At 42.4% G+C, this 17,792-nt stretch overlaps 1 protein-coding gene across 1 annotated transcript; it reads right to left on the minus strand.

Annotated features, from left to right (window-relative positions):
• Positions 1-8,023: 8,023 nt before the first annotated feature.
• On the minus strand, positions 8,024-9,359 carry LOC127628009 (interferon-inducible GTPase 5-like). Its single transcript, XM_052104662.1, has 2 exons — positions 8,792-9,359; positions 8,024-8,631 (listed from the first exon to the last, which is right to left on the minus strand). Exons 1-2 carry the CDS (start codon positions 9,357-9,359, stop codon positions 8,024-8,026), a joined length of 1,176 nt encoding a protein of 391 aa, XP_051960622.1.
• Positions 9,360-17,792: the final 8,433 nt, after the last annotated feature.

Raw genomic sequence — 17,792 nt, forward strand, 5'->3', positions numbered from 1 at the left:
AGCAATGTGGCCATCTTCCCCACATTTGTAACAGAAGTGATCTTCTTTATTTTTTTCAAGTCTGGGTTTCACATAAGTATCAGCCTGTTCAAGTGGTTGTGAGTTTTTTGTCAACTGTGAAGACTGTCTGACACTCAGTGAAGCTAACTGCTCTTCTAGTCTTTGCATCTGTTTCTTTAGTGAGTGTACTTCAGAATTTGGTGTGTCAACCCTTCTCCTACTTGGGTCGGGTTTTGACTCCGACCTCACTTCTGACTCAGGTAATGTAGCAGATCCTTCTGTTATTTTTGACCGCAGCTCTTGAATTTCAGCTTTCAATTCTCTCACCACAGCCAAACTCTGTTTCTGTTGTGGCCGGGGACCGGGCTTTACAGTGACACCCAGACTATATCTGCCAGCTTCGCTTTCTTCAGCCTCCCTTATCTCATTTAGGAGAGCTAGGAAAGTAGGTGGATTTTCTCGTCTCTCCCTCAATCTCAGCAGAAGCAACAGCAAGTCAGATTCAATAGCTCCCCAAATTAGCTGCTCAACTCTTGTTCGTCCACATTCTTCCAGGTTAACCCAACTTTTTGCACTACTTTCATCAAAGATTTCTCAATTCTCTTCAGGAAATCAGAGAGCGCTTCGCCAGGATTCTGCCTCAATAATCTGAAAGCAAAATACAAGTCTTCTCCTGACTCAGGAGTTCCAAAAGCACCCTCCAAAGCTTCAAGGTACTGAATAGAAGTTGCATCTGGACAAACAAATCTGACAGCCTTCACAACGTCCAGGGCTGAACCCTTTAAGCTTTCAACAATGCGTTGACGCTTCTCTTTCTCCAAGCATTCACACTCCATGACCATCATTCTGACTTGATCCATCCAGCTCTCCAAGGCCTCTTCCCCTTTTGGAATAGGAACAGTACCTGAAAAGGTTCTTAAGCGTCGGTATGCACTTCCATCACTGACAGGTTTTAAGGTATTTTCCAACAGCTCACCCACTGCACGGATTATTGCTTCTGGAGACCCTGCATTGGAACTGGGTGAAGCAAATATAGCCTGAAGATCAGTGAAAGACTTTCCTTCTTGTTTTAAATTGCTTTGATAATTTCTCAGCAAACCCACCAGGTGGTGACTCAGCACTTTTCACTACAATCATCTTCCATGGCTTCCTCCCCACTTCAGGTAAGCGAGAAGGATCAACCACTTCTTTGCACTCACATAGCACAAGTAGAAACCCTGGAGTTGGCCCTTCTTTATAATTCCTGACTCTAACGCTTCCCAGAGCTTTGACTCTTTGGATAGTGTTGTGGTTTCTGCCCACTTTGTTAAAAACTCACTCTCAATGAAAGTTTTTGATTTCAGAAGAATAGACTTTATTATCAGACCATAAAGCCGAGTTGCCTGCAGAACAACTAACATGTCTTGAGTTTGCACCCGCTTACATAGGTCTCACCCATATCCTGTTTCTATCATGTTTTGAGCAGAAAAAGATCTTTGGGGCCCCAACCGATATTCTTTATCTTTAAACCAGAAGGCTTCAGTTACATCCTGAGAGCAATTTTCACACTATGTAAAAACACTTTACTAAGAGGGGGCCTCATCATATATCTTCTTTAGCTTCAACAGAAGTAAATAGGAAAAATCCGCAAGCTATTTATGTGTGAGTGTCATTGTACCTCCGACATTCCATTCCCAGACTTTTTGCTGAGCCACTCACATACACAAAAAACACATATGACCAACAGAAATAATTTTTGAATTAAATGGCATTGATTATACTTGATTAATTTATACTTAACTTGATAAAAATACACTCAGTAAGAGACAGCAGGGCAGTCTCAGTGGAGTGTTCACATTTGAAGCCTGACTGATTTTAATCCAGCAGCTTGTTCTGTGAGAGATAGGCAGAGATCTGATTGAAAACTGCCCTTTCAAGTGTTTTTGCCATGAATGGGATGAGAGAGACTGGTCTGTAGTGTTCTATCTGTGTGGGGTTAAGTGCAGGTTTTTTCAGCAGCAGGGTTACTCAAGCCTGCTTAAATGTAGTGGGGAAAGTGCCTGTAAGTAGAGATGTGTTAATTATGCATGTAAGAGCAGTTAGGATGGATGGAGAGATGGCCTGGAGAAGGTGTGATGGAATGGGGTCAAGGGAACAGGTGGTGGGGTGGTTGGGGAGGAGTAGTTTAGAGACCTCAGTGTCAGTCATAGGAGAGAACATAGAGAAAGAAGAGTTGCACATAGGAGCCAGGTGTTTGCCAGAATGTGGTGCTGTGAATGTATTGCTGATTGTTGTAACCATGTTAGTAAAAAATGTGGTGAAGATATCTACTGTCAATGATGTGTCAGGTGGTGGAGGGGGAGGACAGAGAAGTGTGTTGAATGTTCTAAATAAGCTACAAGTGTCTGTGGTGCTGTTGATCTTGGTCTGGTAATAGGAAGTTTTTGCAGCTTTAACATTATCTGAAAAAGTTGCAAGCAGAAGCTGATATTTACCTATTTAGATTTCCGCCATCTCCTCTCAGCTGCTCTGAGATCAGTCCGATGTTCACGAAGGACATCAGACAGCCAGGGGCTGGGTGGTGTAGTACATGCTGGTCTAGAGGAGAGAGGACAGATGATGTCTAGACAGGTTGTTAAAGTAGAGCTAAGTGTGTCTGTGGCAGTGTTTACATCAAGCATGGAAAATAAATTTATTGTGGGAAGAGAGGCAGAGACATCAGTGGAAAGGTGAGAGGGTGAGAGGGAACAGAGTTTACGGCAAAAGGAAACCAAAGGTGGAGTCGGTTTTACTATAGATGGGAGAATCATGTTGAATTGAACAAAGTAGTGATCAGAGACATGTAAAGGTGTAACAAGAATATTTGAGGTGGTACAGTTACGTGTAAAAATTAGGTCCAGCTGGTTGCCCGATCTGTGAGTTGCTGTGGTGGGTAGTCTTACCAAGTCAAATGAGGCCAGAACAGTATTCAGTTCAATGGCCTGGGGCTTGTCTTCGTGTATGTTGAAATCACCAAGGACCACAAGTGGCCTGCAATCTTCTGGTAAGGAGGACAGCAGGACATCCAACTCCTCAAGAAAGCTTGTCAGCTGACCTGGAGGGCGATAGATGACAACAACATGTATTTCTGTGGGTTGCATTTTAGTAATGGCATGGAATTCATTAGTGCCAGGATGCTGTGTGGCAAAGGCTGGAATGAAGGCAGTTTTATTCACAGCAGACTGGCAGTTCCAGAGTCCCACTGAGAATGAGAGTGGAGCAGGTGCTGAAGTGCAAATTCGCCGTAGGTCACGTGGGTTGCGTTTGGCCTTGCATCTTTATCTTGTGAATGGTCTATAACAGATAACAGGGATGTGCTTGAAGGCATGTGTTATTAGTGAACTAGACATGTTAGTATGTATAAGTAAAATAATACATATAATGATAGTATTTGACTAACTGGGGCCCAGGTCAGGAAGCAGTCAAACTGGTTTATCCGAACGTCTGCTAGCTGCCTTGAGATGTCACATGAACTACAACACATAGAGACTGTATCACATAGATATCTCATAGATATCTCATGTGTCTGTTCCCTGAACTACCAAACACAATACCCTCACTAAATCATTTAGAATGATTATGGTCAAACTTTAACAAAACAAACAAATTAAAGATAATTATCATATAAATATAGGGCTATTAAACATTAGATTGCTTTATACCAAAGCACTAATTGTAAATTAAATTATTACAGATCATAGTTTGGATGTGCTCTGTTTGACTGAAACCTGGCTTAAACCGGATGAATATATTAGTTTAAATGAATCTACTCCCCCAGGTTATTGTTATAAACACGAGCCTCATCTGAAGGGTCGAGGAGGAGGTGTTGCTACAATTTACAGTGAAGTTTTCGGTGTTACTCAGAGAACAGGATATAAATGTAAGTCTTTTGAACTAATAATGCTTAATGTGACACCGTCAGATATAAATAAAAAAACTCTACAGTATATAGATCACCCAGACCTTATTCTGATTTCCTTGGTGAATTTGCTAATTTATCAGATCTTGTAGTTACTGTAGATAGAGCTTTAATTGTTGGTGACTTCAACATTCACATAGATAATGAAAATGGCACATTGGGATTAGCATTTATTGATGTAAAATGTAACAGGACCAACTCATCGCCATATTTGTAAGCTAGATTTAATTCTGTCATATGGAGTTGATGTTAATACTATAGAAATTCTACCGCAGAGCGATGACATCTCTGATCATTACCTGGTCTTGTGTTTGCTGTGATCAGCTAATTATACTCAATATACACCAAGTTATTGTTCAGGTAGAACTATTCTTTTGACCACTAAAGATAGCTTCACTAATAATCTTCCAGATCTATCTCATACACTCAGTAAACCCCAAAGCCCAGAAGAACTTGATGAAATAACAGAAAATATAAATACAGTCATCTCTAGCTCTCTTGATAGTGTCACCCCCCATCGATTAAAGAAAATGAAAGAAAAAAGCCCTGCAAATGGAGCACAAGTGAAAGAATACAAAATGAGAGGTATTTCACGGTGCATGGAAGGATAGTGTCTGTAGCTACAGCACTAGGCACTAAAAGCTGCCAGGTCAGCATATTGTAACAGTTCAGCCTGACACTCCCAGCACTTTCACTCCACGCTCCCTCTCTCCAGAGTACTAATCACCTGCACCTGAAACCTGTTCCACATCAATCTGCCTCACAGCTTATAAGCTCCACTCCCCATTCACTCCTTGTCTGATCTCACTCCTGAAACATAGACTCACTTACCTGTTCCTTCTCTAAGATGTTTCCTGACTTCCATATGACGCTCATCGCTCCTTCGTTCCTGTAATCATACGACGATCATCTGCTCTCCAAAGCTCTGACGTGTTCCACGCTCCTTCTTCAAGTGTCGCTGTATTGCGCCCCAAGCGCTCATCATTCCGGGCTCCCCTCTCCCTCATCACAGCGGCTCATGACCAAGCACTTCTCTCATACGACCAGGTGTGTCAAGGCTCATCACTACTTCGCCCCTTCATCAACCACCTCTGATACCCATTACCTTGCACGTCATTGTGCACTCAGTTTCTCCTACACCCCCTTCCCTGCAATAAACTCAACCTCCGGGTTCAATCCCATCTTCGAGTCTGTGGTTTCTGTAACACATATATTAGCAAACTCATAGAATATAATCACAACAATCATAGGTGTTTATTCAGTACAGTGGCTAAATTGGTTAGAAATAATGCCTCAACAGAACCAGATATTCCATCGCAGCTCAAGAATAATGACAGATTACTTCAATAATCAGAAATACAATTGGAATTATACAATCATCTGTCATAGCACCTGTGCATTAAACAGTGTCTAATAATTTTCCTCACGTGCAACTTCAATCCTTTGCTATCGTAGGTCATGAAGAGCTAACAAAACTTATCGAAACATCAAAAGCCACAACATGTATGTTAGATCCAATACCAACCAAGCTCTTAAAAGAGGTATTCCATGTAATATCAGAACTTCTTCTTATTATTAACTCCTCGCTATGCTTAGGACATGTCCCAAGAATTTTAAAATGGCAATAATAAAACTGCTTATTAAGAAGCCACAACTTGATCCTGGAGAACTGACTAATTATAGACCAATTTCAAATCTCCCATTTATGTCGAAAATACTAGTAAACGTAGTGTCCTCCCATATATGTTAATTTCTACAGAGAAATAGTATATATGAATCTCATCACAGTACAGAGACTGCTCTTATCAGAGTAACAAATGACTTGCTCTTATCATCTGATCTCGGCTGCATTTCACTTCTAGTGCTTTTAGATCTTAGTGCTGCATTCGACACAACAGATCACAACATTCTCTTGAATAGGCTAGATAATTATGTTTTCATTTGTGGAGTTGCATTAGCATGGTTTAGGTCCTATTTAGCAGACCGCTAAATAGAGAGATTAAAGAGAGAGATATTATCAGGAATCATGGAATAAGTTTCCACTTTTATGCCGACAATACCAAACTTTATATTTCTTCAACACCTGATGAGATTTCACAATTCTCCAAATTAGCAGAGTGTATCAATGATACATAAGATTGGATGGCCAGAAATTTCCTTCTACTCAACTCCAGAAACCTCTAAAAATATGCAGCTATAATACAATTTACATTTACATTTATGCATTTGGCAGACGCTTTTATCCAAAGCGACTTACAGAGCCCTTATTACAGGGACAATCCCCCTGGAGCAACCTGGAGTTAAGTGCCTTGCTCAAGGACACAATGGTGGTGGCTGTGGGGCTCGAACCAGCGTCCATCTGATTACCAGATTACCAGTTATGTGCTTAGACCACTACACCACCACCACTGATCCATTCCCAGCCCTGAAGCCACCCCCAGGCCCCCAGATCCTTTCCCAGCCCTGAAACCGCCCCTTAGGACTCCTGATCCTCCTCCTTGGATACTTCATCTTCTGCGTCATCATACCCTCCTCATCCATCTTAGGGCACCAGGAGTTGCCCTTTATAGGGGGGAGTAATGTCACAGTAATGTCCATAATCACTTCCATCAGTTCATCATCCGCACCTGCCATCCATTCCCTCATTAGTTTCCCTGTGTATATATACCCTCAATTGTCAGTCCTTGAAGTGTTACGTTGAGTTAGTGAAGTGTTACATTAAGATTTGATGTTAAGATTTATTATGTGTTCTACTTCAGTGTTTGTTCCACTCCAGCGATTATTCTTAAAGGATTAATAGAATCTACTCCTACATCTTCTCTCTTCCTCTTTCACTCCAAGACACCAACGTTTCAATTATATTTTTGTTTCATTTGAAGTGTAATTTGAATTGAGAAATACAGTATTTTTGGTAAAACATTTTCAATAAATTATATTTTTCAAAATCGACTGTTTTCGTATTGTTCGATACAAACACTGTTAATAGACATGATTTGTGTGTCAGTAGATGACAATCAGTGCCAGTCCCCCATCAGTATGTTCATAACAATACTTATAATGTGTTTGACAATGTGGGGCCCCTGGCGGGGGGAATTTAAATCACGCCATGCACTGAGCCGTGTACGTGTGCTGCTGACACAGGAGCGGGCAGGTATTTTACGTGCCAAAGTTCCCTCCATCAGGGAACGGAGGTTACATCCGTAACCTAGACGATTTCTATTCTTATAATTCATTGCATACAGTTCATTTACACGGTCAACTTCTTATGAAGTGCTGTCTTTGTTAATATCACTGGTGCTTGACAGGACCTTTATAATAGGTCACAGACGGTGCTTGAGAAGAACCTCCATAAGTGCTTTGCACACTCAATTTCGCCAAACCCACTTGTGCCAAGATTTGGCGCATGCTTGCACGAAAATACAAAAACTTCTTGGCCATGACTATTGACTTTACATGTATGACTCATAGTTTAGCGCTAGTGAACTTAGAATAGTGTTTGAATTATTGAACAGTGTTTTACTTGTACTATACAATGAATACAAGAGCTCATTTATTTGTGTAACACGCCGTGAAACAAATGTTACAATTCAACTACACTGTAATTTAGAAAAGCTGTATGAACAAAGACAACATAGTCCATAAAGTCAGCTGTTATTTATTATACTACAGATATTATCATTTATTATTTCAGTAAAAACAAACAAACTAGATCATGCAAACATAAATCAATACAGTTCTGTGAAAACAAGCAGTTACACAATCATTTAAAACAAACTTAATAATTACCATTAAAATAAAATAAAAAAAATGAATCACATTTATTTGTTGCTTAGTATGTTTTTTTATAATCTATATAATTTTATTCCAGCATTGTGAGGTTATCTTACTGATGTTATTTTGTTTTTTTTTTACTTTATTACAACCCTTTTTAAATTCATAGTCATAATGATTAATACAAATATAATAAACTGTACTTAAAAAATTATAAAAAAAAAGAGAAATGATGTAGAACTCTAGACTAGTTTTGAATGCTGGTAGAAATGATGCTACTGGAGCAGCTATATAATCTGAATCTGTCTGATTTAATTACTTGAGTGACGCCAGCAGCACATTCTTGGCATCTTCAGCTATTTCATTCAGAAATTGCTTCAGAATTTTTGAAACTGACAAAAAAGAAATGCCTGTGCCTATTATAGGTATGCAACTAAGAACAAGCCTAACTGTGTTTTCTGTCACATAAGCAGAGCTTTGTCTCAGCAGATGAATAATTGAATTAGCAGTTATTCCTGCACACGCAACTGATTTCATCTCACTCTTTAGAAACTCAATACTCTTCCCAGATCTTTCACTGGTCCTCTTCAGAGATTCATCATCCAGACCAAATGCAGTCTTGTACTTTTGTATCTCATTTACTATCAGAGCTATATCTACAGCAGCTGAAAGACCAGGAAGAGGAAGTGCAGCCACACACACAGATAATAAACCTACTCTTGAAATGTTTTTCTCTAGATATTTCTTTTTTCTTTCAATAATCTCTGTTGTGATATTTGGTACAGTCAGCATCACCACATGTCTCTTGTGTTCTGGGAGTTCAGTCTCCATCCTCTTCTGCAGTGAATTAAAATCATACTTGTCGAGATGTCTGCCAGAAATCAAGAACACAACAGGATCCTCTACACCGATCTCTCTCAGACCTACAGACACAGAACAAGGATTAATTTACTATTGAGCATTTGGATCTATTATCACATTGCTGTTAGAGTACCAGAAATAATTAATGTTAAAAAAATTACATTAGCCTGCTACACCATGACAAATGTAAGACGTTAAAGTGAATAAACATCAACATCAAACCGTTAACACAGTCCTCTCGAATGATGTCCAGCGTCTTTTTCTCATCAAAGTTTTTCTTTCTTCTTTCAGCATCAATACTGGAGTCAATCTTGGAACGAATAAAATAGAAATTCTTCTTCATTCTCTTGATCTCTTTGACCAGGTCAGCGTGACATTCTCTGAAACGATCTGAAGCGATGATGATGAAAAAATCATAGCGCTCAAACTGAACGTGTTCAAGATAATCGTGAGCTTTGAAGTTTGGTGTTCCAATTCCAGGAAGATCCCAGAGTTTCATATTTTCATATTTTGGGTGTTTGTAAGCTTTGGGATCTTTAGTGGTCTCCACTTCACCAGTTTCAGCTGAATCATCATCGTCATCTCCCAAACCCCTAAAAGCATTGATAAATGTGGACTTTCCAGAACCAGATTCCCCCGTCACAGCAATATTAAGTTCTACACGATCTTGCTGGTCGAGGAAATGTTTGATGGTGTCAACAGCTGATGACAGATTCTGAGTAGATATCAATTTTTTAAGTTCTTCCAGCACCTCCTGAGATATAACAGAGTCATCTTCTGATAGATCCATCTATAAAAGTTAAGTACAGAATTGCATAACATTAAAATAAACCAAACTAAAATCACATTTCAAAGTATAGCAACAAGTGACAATCATCAAGATTGGTAAAAAAGCCATGAAGTTAAATAGATTTATTTCATTAAAGCATTCAGTTTACATTATATAGTTATAACAGAGATGTAATTCATAGAAAATTATAAATGATGTAAATGTAACAATTTGTTAACCAAAATAAAGATTACACATGAAATGTATCCATGGAATAATGAATCTCTCAACTGATATTTGTGCATCTTTCATTTTTAAAACACTCCCTAACTTTGATTGCACTTGTTGTCGCTGTTTTGCGTTTTCACTTTTGAGACACTCCCTAACTATGGAGCCAGAAATATGCCAAAACAATTTGAATTTGAATTGTGTAAATTTGAATTATAGACTTTTGAATTTGAATTATAAGTGTGATTTGTCCAAATGTAATATTACGTTGTATTTTAAATAGGTTTGAATTTGAAATTTTTAAACTCCAATCCTGGTGTAACCCGGACACACACACACAAGATGAGACAGTCACAATGCAAGTCAAAAAACTGCTTTTATTGTAAACAATAAAAGCAGGCAAAAGTACAAATGGGCAAATCCAGTGAAGAGTTGTCGAGGGAAGCGTAGGGTCAAAAGCCGGGGAATCAAGGAGAGTAAAGGGGGCAAATCCGGGAGAGTAGTCGAGGGGAGCGAGGGTCAAAGCCGGGGTTGTATCACAAGTGGGAGCAAAAGACAGGGGAACTAGGGGAGCTGGCAAGCTAAGAGGTGAATGAGAGGAGGTCAAAACTAGACGAGACTAGCGGGGGGCAAAGCACGGGAAACTAAATACAATAACCAACCCCAAACAAACGAAAGGATAGTGAGTAATATAGGGGAACTAACGAGTGGCGCGGGTGTAACGAATATCAGTGATGAGACGAGTGCAGGTGTTACTAATGTGTGGGGATTGGAAGCGCGTGAGTGCAGGTGGTCATAATGTTCTGGCTCATGGAAGCGGGCATGTGAGTCAGAGGGGGGAGATAGTTTACGAGCGAGAGCTCATAATAGCAAAACCGGGCGTGGAAGCCCGAGGGAGGAAAAAGAGCGTACGAGCTCAAGGGGGCGGAGCGAGGGAGCGGGAAGCGAGCACGCTCGCGGAGTGCATGTGTGCGTGCTCGAGGAAGCGGAGATGGGGCAGAGGAGTGGGGTTCGTGACAGTACTCCCCCCTCTGAATAGGACGGCTCCTGACGGCCACGCTGGGTTGCGTGGAGCGCGACCTCCGGGAGGCGGTACAGGATGATCGGGGGACAGACAAAGGGAAGTGAGACAGTCCATGGGCAGTTCAAGGTAAGGTCAGGGGGAACATAGTGGACAGGCGGGTGGTCGGGAGATCTAGGGGGCAGCCATAGGGCAGAGACTGGGTCAGGGGGTCTGGAAGGCGACTGGAGAACAGGGACTGGGTCCGGGGGTCTGGAAGGGGACCACCGGACAGGAATAGGGTCCGGAGGCCAGGGAAGAGGCCACAGGACAGGTGGAGGGTCAGGAAGTCCGGGCTGAGCCGTGAAAGGCGGAGCCATCAGAGGTGGCACCGTAGGTGGCTCTGGAGGTGGGGTCCTGGAAGGCTCCGGAGGTGGAGCCAACGGAGGCTTTAGGGGCGAAGGCCTGGAAGGCTCTGGAGGTGGAGCCGAAGGAGGCTTTAGGGGCGAAGGCCTGGAAGGCTCGGGAGGTGGAGCCGAAGGAGGCTTTAGGGGCGAAGGCCTGGAAGGCTCTGGAGGTGGAGCCAAGGGAGGCTTTAGGGGCGAAGGCCTGGAAGGCTCAGGAAGTGGAGCCCATGGAGGTGGCGCCGTAGGAGGCTCCAGAGGTGAAGCCCTGGAAGGCTCTGGAGGCAGAGCCGAGGGAGGTGACGCCGTGGGAGGTGGCGCCGTAGAAGGCTCCAGGAGTGAAGCCCTGGTAGGCTCTGGAGGCAGAGCCGGGGGAGGTGGCGCCGTAGGAGGCTTGGGAGGCGGAGCCGCAGGAGGCTCGGGAGGCGAATCTCTAGAAGGCTCTGGAGTCTTAGGGAGCAGAGCCATGAGAGGCTCGGGAGGTGGAGCCGTAGGAGGCTCTGGATGGGGAGCCGTAGGAGGCTCGGGAGGCAGAGCCATAGGAGCCTCTAGTGGCCGAGCCCTGGAAGGCTCGAGAGGCTTGAGGGGGGGAGCCATGAAAGACTCGAGAGACGAAGCCCTGAGAGGCTTGAGAGGAGGAGGAGCCCTGAAAGACTCGAGATGGGAAGCCCTGAGAGGCTTGAGAGGGGGAGGAGCCCTGAGAGACTCGAGAGGCGAAGCCGTGAGAGGCTTGAGGGGTGGAGCCATGAAAGACTCGAGGGGCGGAGCCCTGAGAGGCGGAGGAGCCCTGAGAGACTCGAGAGGCGAAGCCGTGAGAGGCTTGAGGGGTGGAGCCATGAAAGACTCGAGAGGGGAAGCCCTGAGAGGCTTGAGAGGGGGAGGAGCCCTGAGCGACTCGAGAGGCGAAGCCGTGAGAGGCTTGAGGGGTGGAGCCATGAAAGACTCTAGGGGCGGAGCCCTGAGAGGCGGGGGAGCCCTGAGAGACTCGAGAGGCGAAGCCGTGAGAGGCTTGAGGGGTGGAGCCATGAAAGACTCGAGGGATGGAGCCCTGAAAGACTCGAGAGGCGAAGCCGTGAGAGGCTTGAGGGGTGGAGCCATGAAAGACTCAAGGGATGGAGCCCTGAGAGACTCGAGAGGCGAAGCCGTGAGAGGCTTGAGGGGTGGAGCCATGAAAGACTCGAGGGATGGAGCCCTGAGAGACTCGAGAGGCGAAGCCGTGAGAGGCTTGAGGGGTGGAGCCATGAAAGACTCGAGGGATGGAGCCCTGAAAGACTCTGAAACAGAGGTCTGCAGAGCCGTGGAAGACTCTGAGGGCGGAGCAGAGGTCTGCAGAGCCATGGAACACTCTGAGGGCCTCTCTGCGGTCTTGAGCACAAGACGAGACTGGGGAGAAGGGGCCCTCCTCCTTCTCTTACGTCTTCGGCCAACAGGGGACGTGGCCATGGGGACGGTCGAGGCTACAGGCGCTGGTTCTGGGGCAGTCGAGGCTACAGGCGCTGACTCGCTGACCGTGGCAGACATGGGCGCTGGCTCGCCGGCCGTGGCGGGCATGGGCGCTGGCCGTGGTAGGCTTCAAGACGGGGGCCGTGGTAGGCTTCACGACGGGGGCCGTGGTAGGCCTCGAGACGGGGGCCGTGGTGTGGGGCGCTGGTTCAGTATCTGCCTCCCCCACAGTAAACGAGGAACCAACGCACAGCAGGGCAAGGTCAATAAACTGAGCCAGGTTGAGAGAGCAGCGACCACCAGGCATGTATGATGAGGCTGGCTCATTCAGTCCATCTTGAAAAATGTCTTTCAGAACCACCTCATCAAAATTCACCTGGTTGGCCAGGGCACAAAAATCAATAACATAAGCCTCCAAAGTTTGGCTCCCCTGACGCAAAACCATGAGTTGGGCCGCTGGGTCCATAATGTTAAGGGCACGGTTTAAAGTTCTACCACCGCTGCCCTGCATAAACAACCCTTGGCAAGCGCCCGAAGAGCCATCAAACCTCTCAGGGGGTTGAAGGCTTACGGCGCTCAGAAATGCACTGGAGGCATAAACGGGCTCAGGGGCAGACACAGGTGAAACAGGGTGACATAAATCAGACAAAGAACATACCTGCTGCCCCAGGGCCGCGAGCGCTCGGTCCTGCCTCCAAACTGTAGCACCTCGCGCCGAATGTGACGTGCACCTCCGCTCTAGTGAGCTGCGCGAATCCTCAGCTTAGGTAAAGGTTGGTTATTTTGTAACCCGGACACACACACACAAGATGAGACAGTCACAGGAACTAACGAGCGGCGCGGATGTAACGAATATCAGTGATGAGAAGAGTGCAGGTGTTACTAATGTGTGGGGATTGGAAGCGCGTGAGTGCAGGTGGTCATAATGTTCTGGCTCATGGGAGCGGGCATGTGAGTCAGAGGAAGGAAAAAGAGCGTACGAGCTCAAGGGGGCGGAGCGAGGGAGCGGGAAGCGAGCATGCTCGCGGAGTGCATGTGTGCGTGCTCGAGGAAGCGGAGATGGGGCAGAGGAGCGGGGTTCGTGACACCTGGACATTTCATATTTAACCAAGTTGAATTGTTTTTTTTTTATTGCACAATTTTATAAATATGTATTTTCAAACAGCAAAGTTTTGGTTCTGAATTCTTACACTGTAAATATTCAGTTTTAAAAAATACAAGTTTTCAAGATTACGAAATTCAGATCTACAGAAAGTGGGTCAGAGGTCAAGTTTCCGTGTTCCTCAAACTGTTATGATTGATATTTTTATGGTTAGCACATTCTCAGCACATGAGACATTTGTCTAAGCCAGGGGTCAGGACCGATGTCTCGCGAGCCACATGTGGCTCTTTGTTAAAAATCAGCTGGCTCGCCGGGTCTCTCACCAACACATGATCATTTAACACTTTATAGAGATACATTTCCAGCAGAAAGTGTGGGTGTGATTGCAAAGCTTGAAGTCAACGACACTGTTTTGATTTCCTTTCTCCCGAATTTTAAAGCCTACTTCTAGTTAACAAGGTTTGAAATGAACACCCGCCAAATGCGGATCTTTCATGCTGAGTATTCTGATGTACCAGTTTCCACTTCCTGTGACCTGTAAGACTTCTTGGAGTGTTATATTACAATAAATTACACTCAAATACACGTGTTTGACGAAACATGATACATGAGACATTCTTTAGATTCTTTCCCAAAACTTCTGAATACACTCTTCACACACATTGTGACCACAGGACAGGACAACAGGATTTGTAAAAATGTCACGACACACAGGACAAGAGAAATCATCAGAAACAAGTTTAGACGCCATTTCACCGATCTGTCCTTCACAGTTTCACTTTCAGTTTAATAATCCAGTTTTAACACTCCGGATTCTCATCCACAGCAGATACTTTCCTTCAGTAATGTTCATCAGAAATATTACAAATGATCCCGTGTTCAATCGCAACACGTTATGAAGATGAAAACGTTATTTTTACTCTCCAACTCGTCTGAATAAGATTGTGTTTGTACAGGTCTGAGATCAGCAGACACTACAGATTAAACATACAAACATCTGATCATATAAACTCACTTATTGTTTAGGATCAATTCTACACCATTAGATTACAGAGAATATGAGATATGATGTAAATAATGACTGATATCATTTAATAAACACAATAACTCACTGTTTGGTCGGCCACTATTTGTGCTGCTTTGACGAAGAAACATGAAACTGTTTGATTCTTCATTGATACGTTGATCTTTGGTCATTTTCTCACTTTCTCTCGTTCTTCCAACAATAATGAAAAATAGTGACGCTGTTCTTTTCTCCATACAATAAAAGTGAATGATGATGATTCAATTGAGGAAAGAGTCACACAGATTTGGAACTACATGAGAGTGAGTAAATGAATAAATAACTATTCCTTTAATGTAATTCAATCATTTAAATATGAATCCTGACATTAATGTCCAGATTTACATGGAGAACTGAAAAACATTTGTCTGTATTTAATCCGATATGAAGGTTTTTATAAAAGAATTAAAGATAAAAGTGTTTTAATTACCTTGAATAAATGAGTGAAGTGCAGAAACATTCACATCATCTGTTGTGTAGAAGAATCCTGATCTATTATATATATATTGACACCGACTTCGAGCAGAAAGTCAAACCATGAACATCTTCTGTTGTGTAGAAGAATCCTGATCTATTATATATATATTGACACGACTCCAGTAGAAAGTCAAACCATGAACATCTTCTGTTGTGGAGAAGTTTCCTTTATATACTCGTGAGGAAATGATGCATATCAGAGATATATATCATATATAGAGATTCAGTTACTTTTGGTGTTTGATGTTTAACTGCTTTATAACAGTGTCAGATAAGACAGGATCGGTTTATCTTGTTTAGTAGTTTTGAAAGTAAAGTTCATGTGAAAACTGTGAATCATTTATGAAATATAATAATAAAACATGTTTTCATTCTACTTTGTGTCGTATCAAATGTGATTGTGTCTGCTGCTTTTATTTGAACTGATTGATTTATATGTGTGTAATAACTGTGTTATTACAGACTGATTCAGTTCTACAAGTGTTCACTTTATAAATCTAAACACTTTTATAAACATGTTTATTTTGATGCATTTGTTTGAAGTTATTAAACAGAAGAAAATAGATGTTATTTTTATTCAAGAGACACACAGTGATGTTAAAAATGCTGCTGATTGGATGCAGGAGTGGGATGGCATTTCTGTTCTCAGTCACAATACCACACTTAGTGGTGGCGTGGGTGTTTTATTTACTAAGAGTTTTAGTCCAGTCTCTTATCAAATTGATGAGATTGTGAAAGGAAGACTTTTAAAAATAAGAGCTATTTTTGAAGAATATGCCTTAGTTTTTGTTTGTGTTTATGCTCCAACGTCAGCAATAGAAAGATTGGTGTTTTTAGATGCACTCAGTTCCACGTTACAAAGATGCAGTACTGAAGAATATTTTTTTTAGGAGGAGATTTTAATTGTACTGACAATATATAATAATAATAATAATAATAATTATTGACAGAAATCACATTGAGCCCCATATGCCTTCACGTGAACGTCTCACTAAGGTGATAAATGTGAATGATCTATGTGACATTTGGAGGCATTTTCATGATGTCAGAGAACGTATACATGGGCTCATGTGCATGACAATGTTATATCTCTTGCAAGATTAGATAGTTTTTATGGTTTCAAACATCAGTTGGGTATTTTTAAAAGTTGTGTCATTTCACCGGTCAGTTTTTCTGATCATCACGTGGTATTGGGGTTTTTCTTTCTAAATCAAATTAAACCCCACAGTGCATACTAGCACTTCAATACTAATTTATTGTGTAGTAAGGATTTTAAGGATTTATTTAAAGTATTTTGGGAAGATTTTAAAAAGACGAAAGACTCTTTTCAAGACATACAGCAATGGTGGGATTTTGGAAAGGTCCAAATAAAACAATTTTGCCAACAGTACACTCATAATGTCAAAAAAGAGTTAAATAGCTCTATGAGGGTCTTAGAGTCTTAATTAAATTACAGAGTTTAGCTAATTCAACAAATAATCAAAGTTATACAGAGATGATCTCAAATAAGAAAACTCTGACCTTCTGGGGGCGAAAACACAAGGAGCTCTGGTTCGTTCCTGTTTTTTAAGTATTGAACATATGGATGTACCATCGAAATATTTTTTTGGCCTTGAAAAGAAAAATGGGCAAAAAAGTTTTTTGCATGCTTTGCGCTCTGAGGCAGGAGTGATTTTATCTAGTCATGCAGAAATACGAGCAAGAGCTTGCGGGTTTTATGAAAATTTGTATAAGCTTGAGCTGGGAACAGGATGGGATTCTGAAAGTGTTTTTTTTTAAAGGATTGACCCAAGTGTCAGACGGTGCCAATGCAGAGCTCTCAGGAGCATTAAGCCTGGGGGAGTTGCATAAGGCCCTTCAAGGCATGAATTCTGGGAAAGTGCCAGAGATACTTTTGGACAGAGGTAGGGGAGGACCTTTTGCTGGTGCTTAATGATAGTTTGGGCTCAGGTAGGTTGCCATTGAGTAGCCGTAGAGCGGTCATCACTCTCCTCCCCAAAATAGGTAATCTTTTAGAAATTAAGTAACAGAAACTGGTGTCCTGTTTCGCTCCTTTGCTCAGATTATAAAATACTCTCGAAGGCTTTAGCTAATAGGTTATCTAAAATTATAGATCAGGTGGTACATCCAGATCAGACCTATTGTGTCCCTGGTCGGTCAATTTTTGACAATATTTCCCTCATTAGGGATATTTTTGATGTCTCCAAGTTGCTCAACCTTAATATTGGACTTATTTCGTTAGATCAAGAAAAGGCGTTTGATAGGGTTGAACACCTTTATTTGTGGAGAACTTTAGAAGCATTTGGATTCTGTCAGGATTTTATTGACAAAGTGAAAGTGCTCTATGGTGACGTTGAGAGTGTGCTTAAGATAAGCGGTGGCTTATGCACGCCTTTCAAGTTCAATAGGGGTATTAGACAGGGCTGTTCATTGTCGGGGATGTTATATGCACTTGCTATAGAACCTTTGTTGCAACAATTAAGAGAACATATTTGTGGTTTGATCCTACCTACTTGTAAAAGCAGCATTTCTTTGTCTGCCTATGCGGATGATGTGGTAGTTTTAATCAACGGACAAAACGATGTGCAGGTTTTAATGAAAGTTTTAGAAGATTTTAGAGTTTTATCATCAGCAAAAGTTAATTGGAACAAGAGTGAAGCACGTTTAATTGGAAATTGGTCAAAACGGAGACCAAGTCTTCCTGATGGTTTAACCTGGGGAACGGGAGGGTTTAAGT

Source organism: Xyrauchen texanus, chromosome 34, assembly GCF_025860055.1.
Source record: "Xyrauchen texanus isolate HMW12.3.18 chromosome 34, RBS_HiC_50CHRs, whole genome shotgun sequence".
Taxonomy (NCBI): domain Eukaryota; kingdom Metazoa; phylum Chordata; class Actinopteri; order Cypriniformes; family Catostomidae; genus Xyrauchen; species Xyrauchen texanus.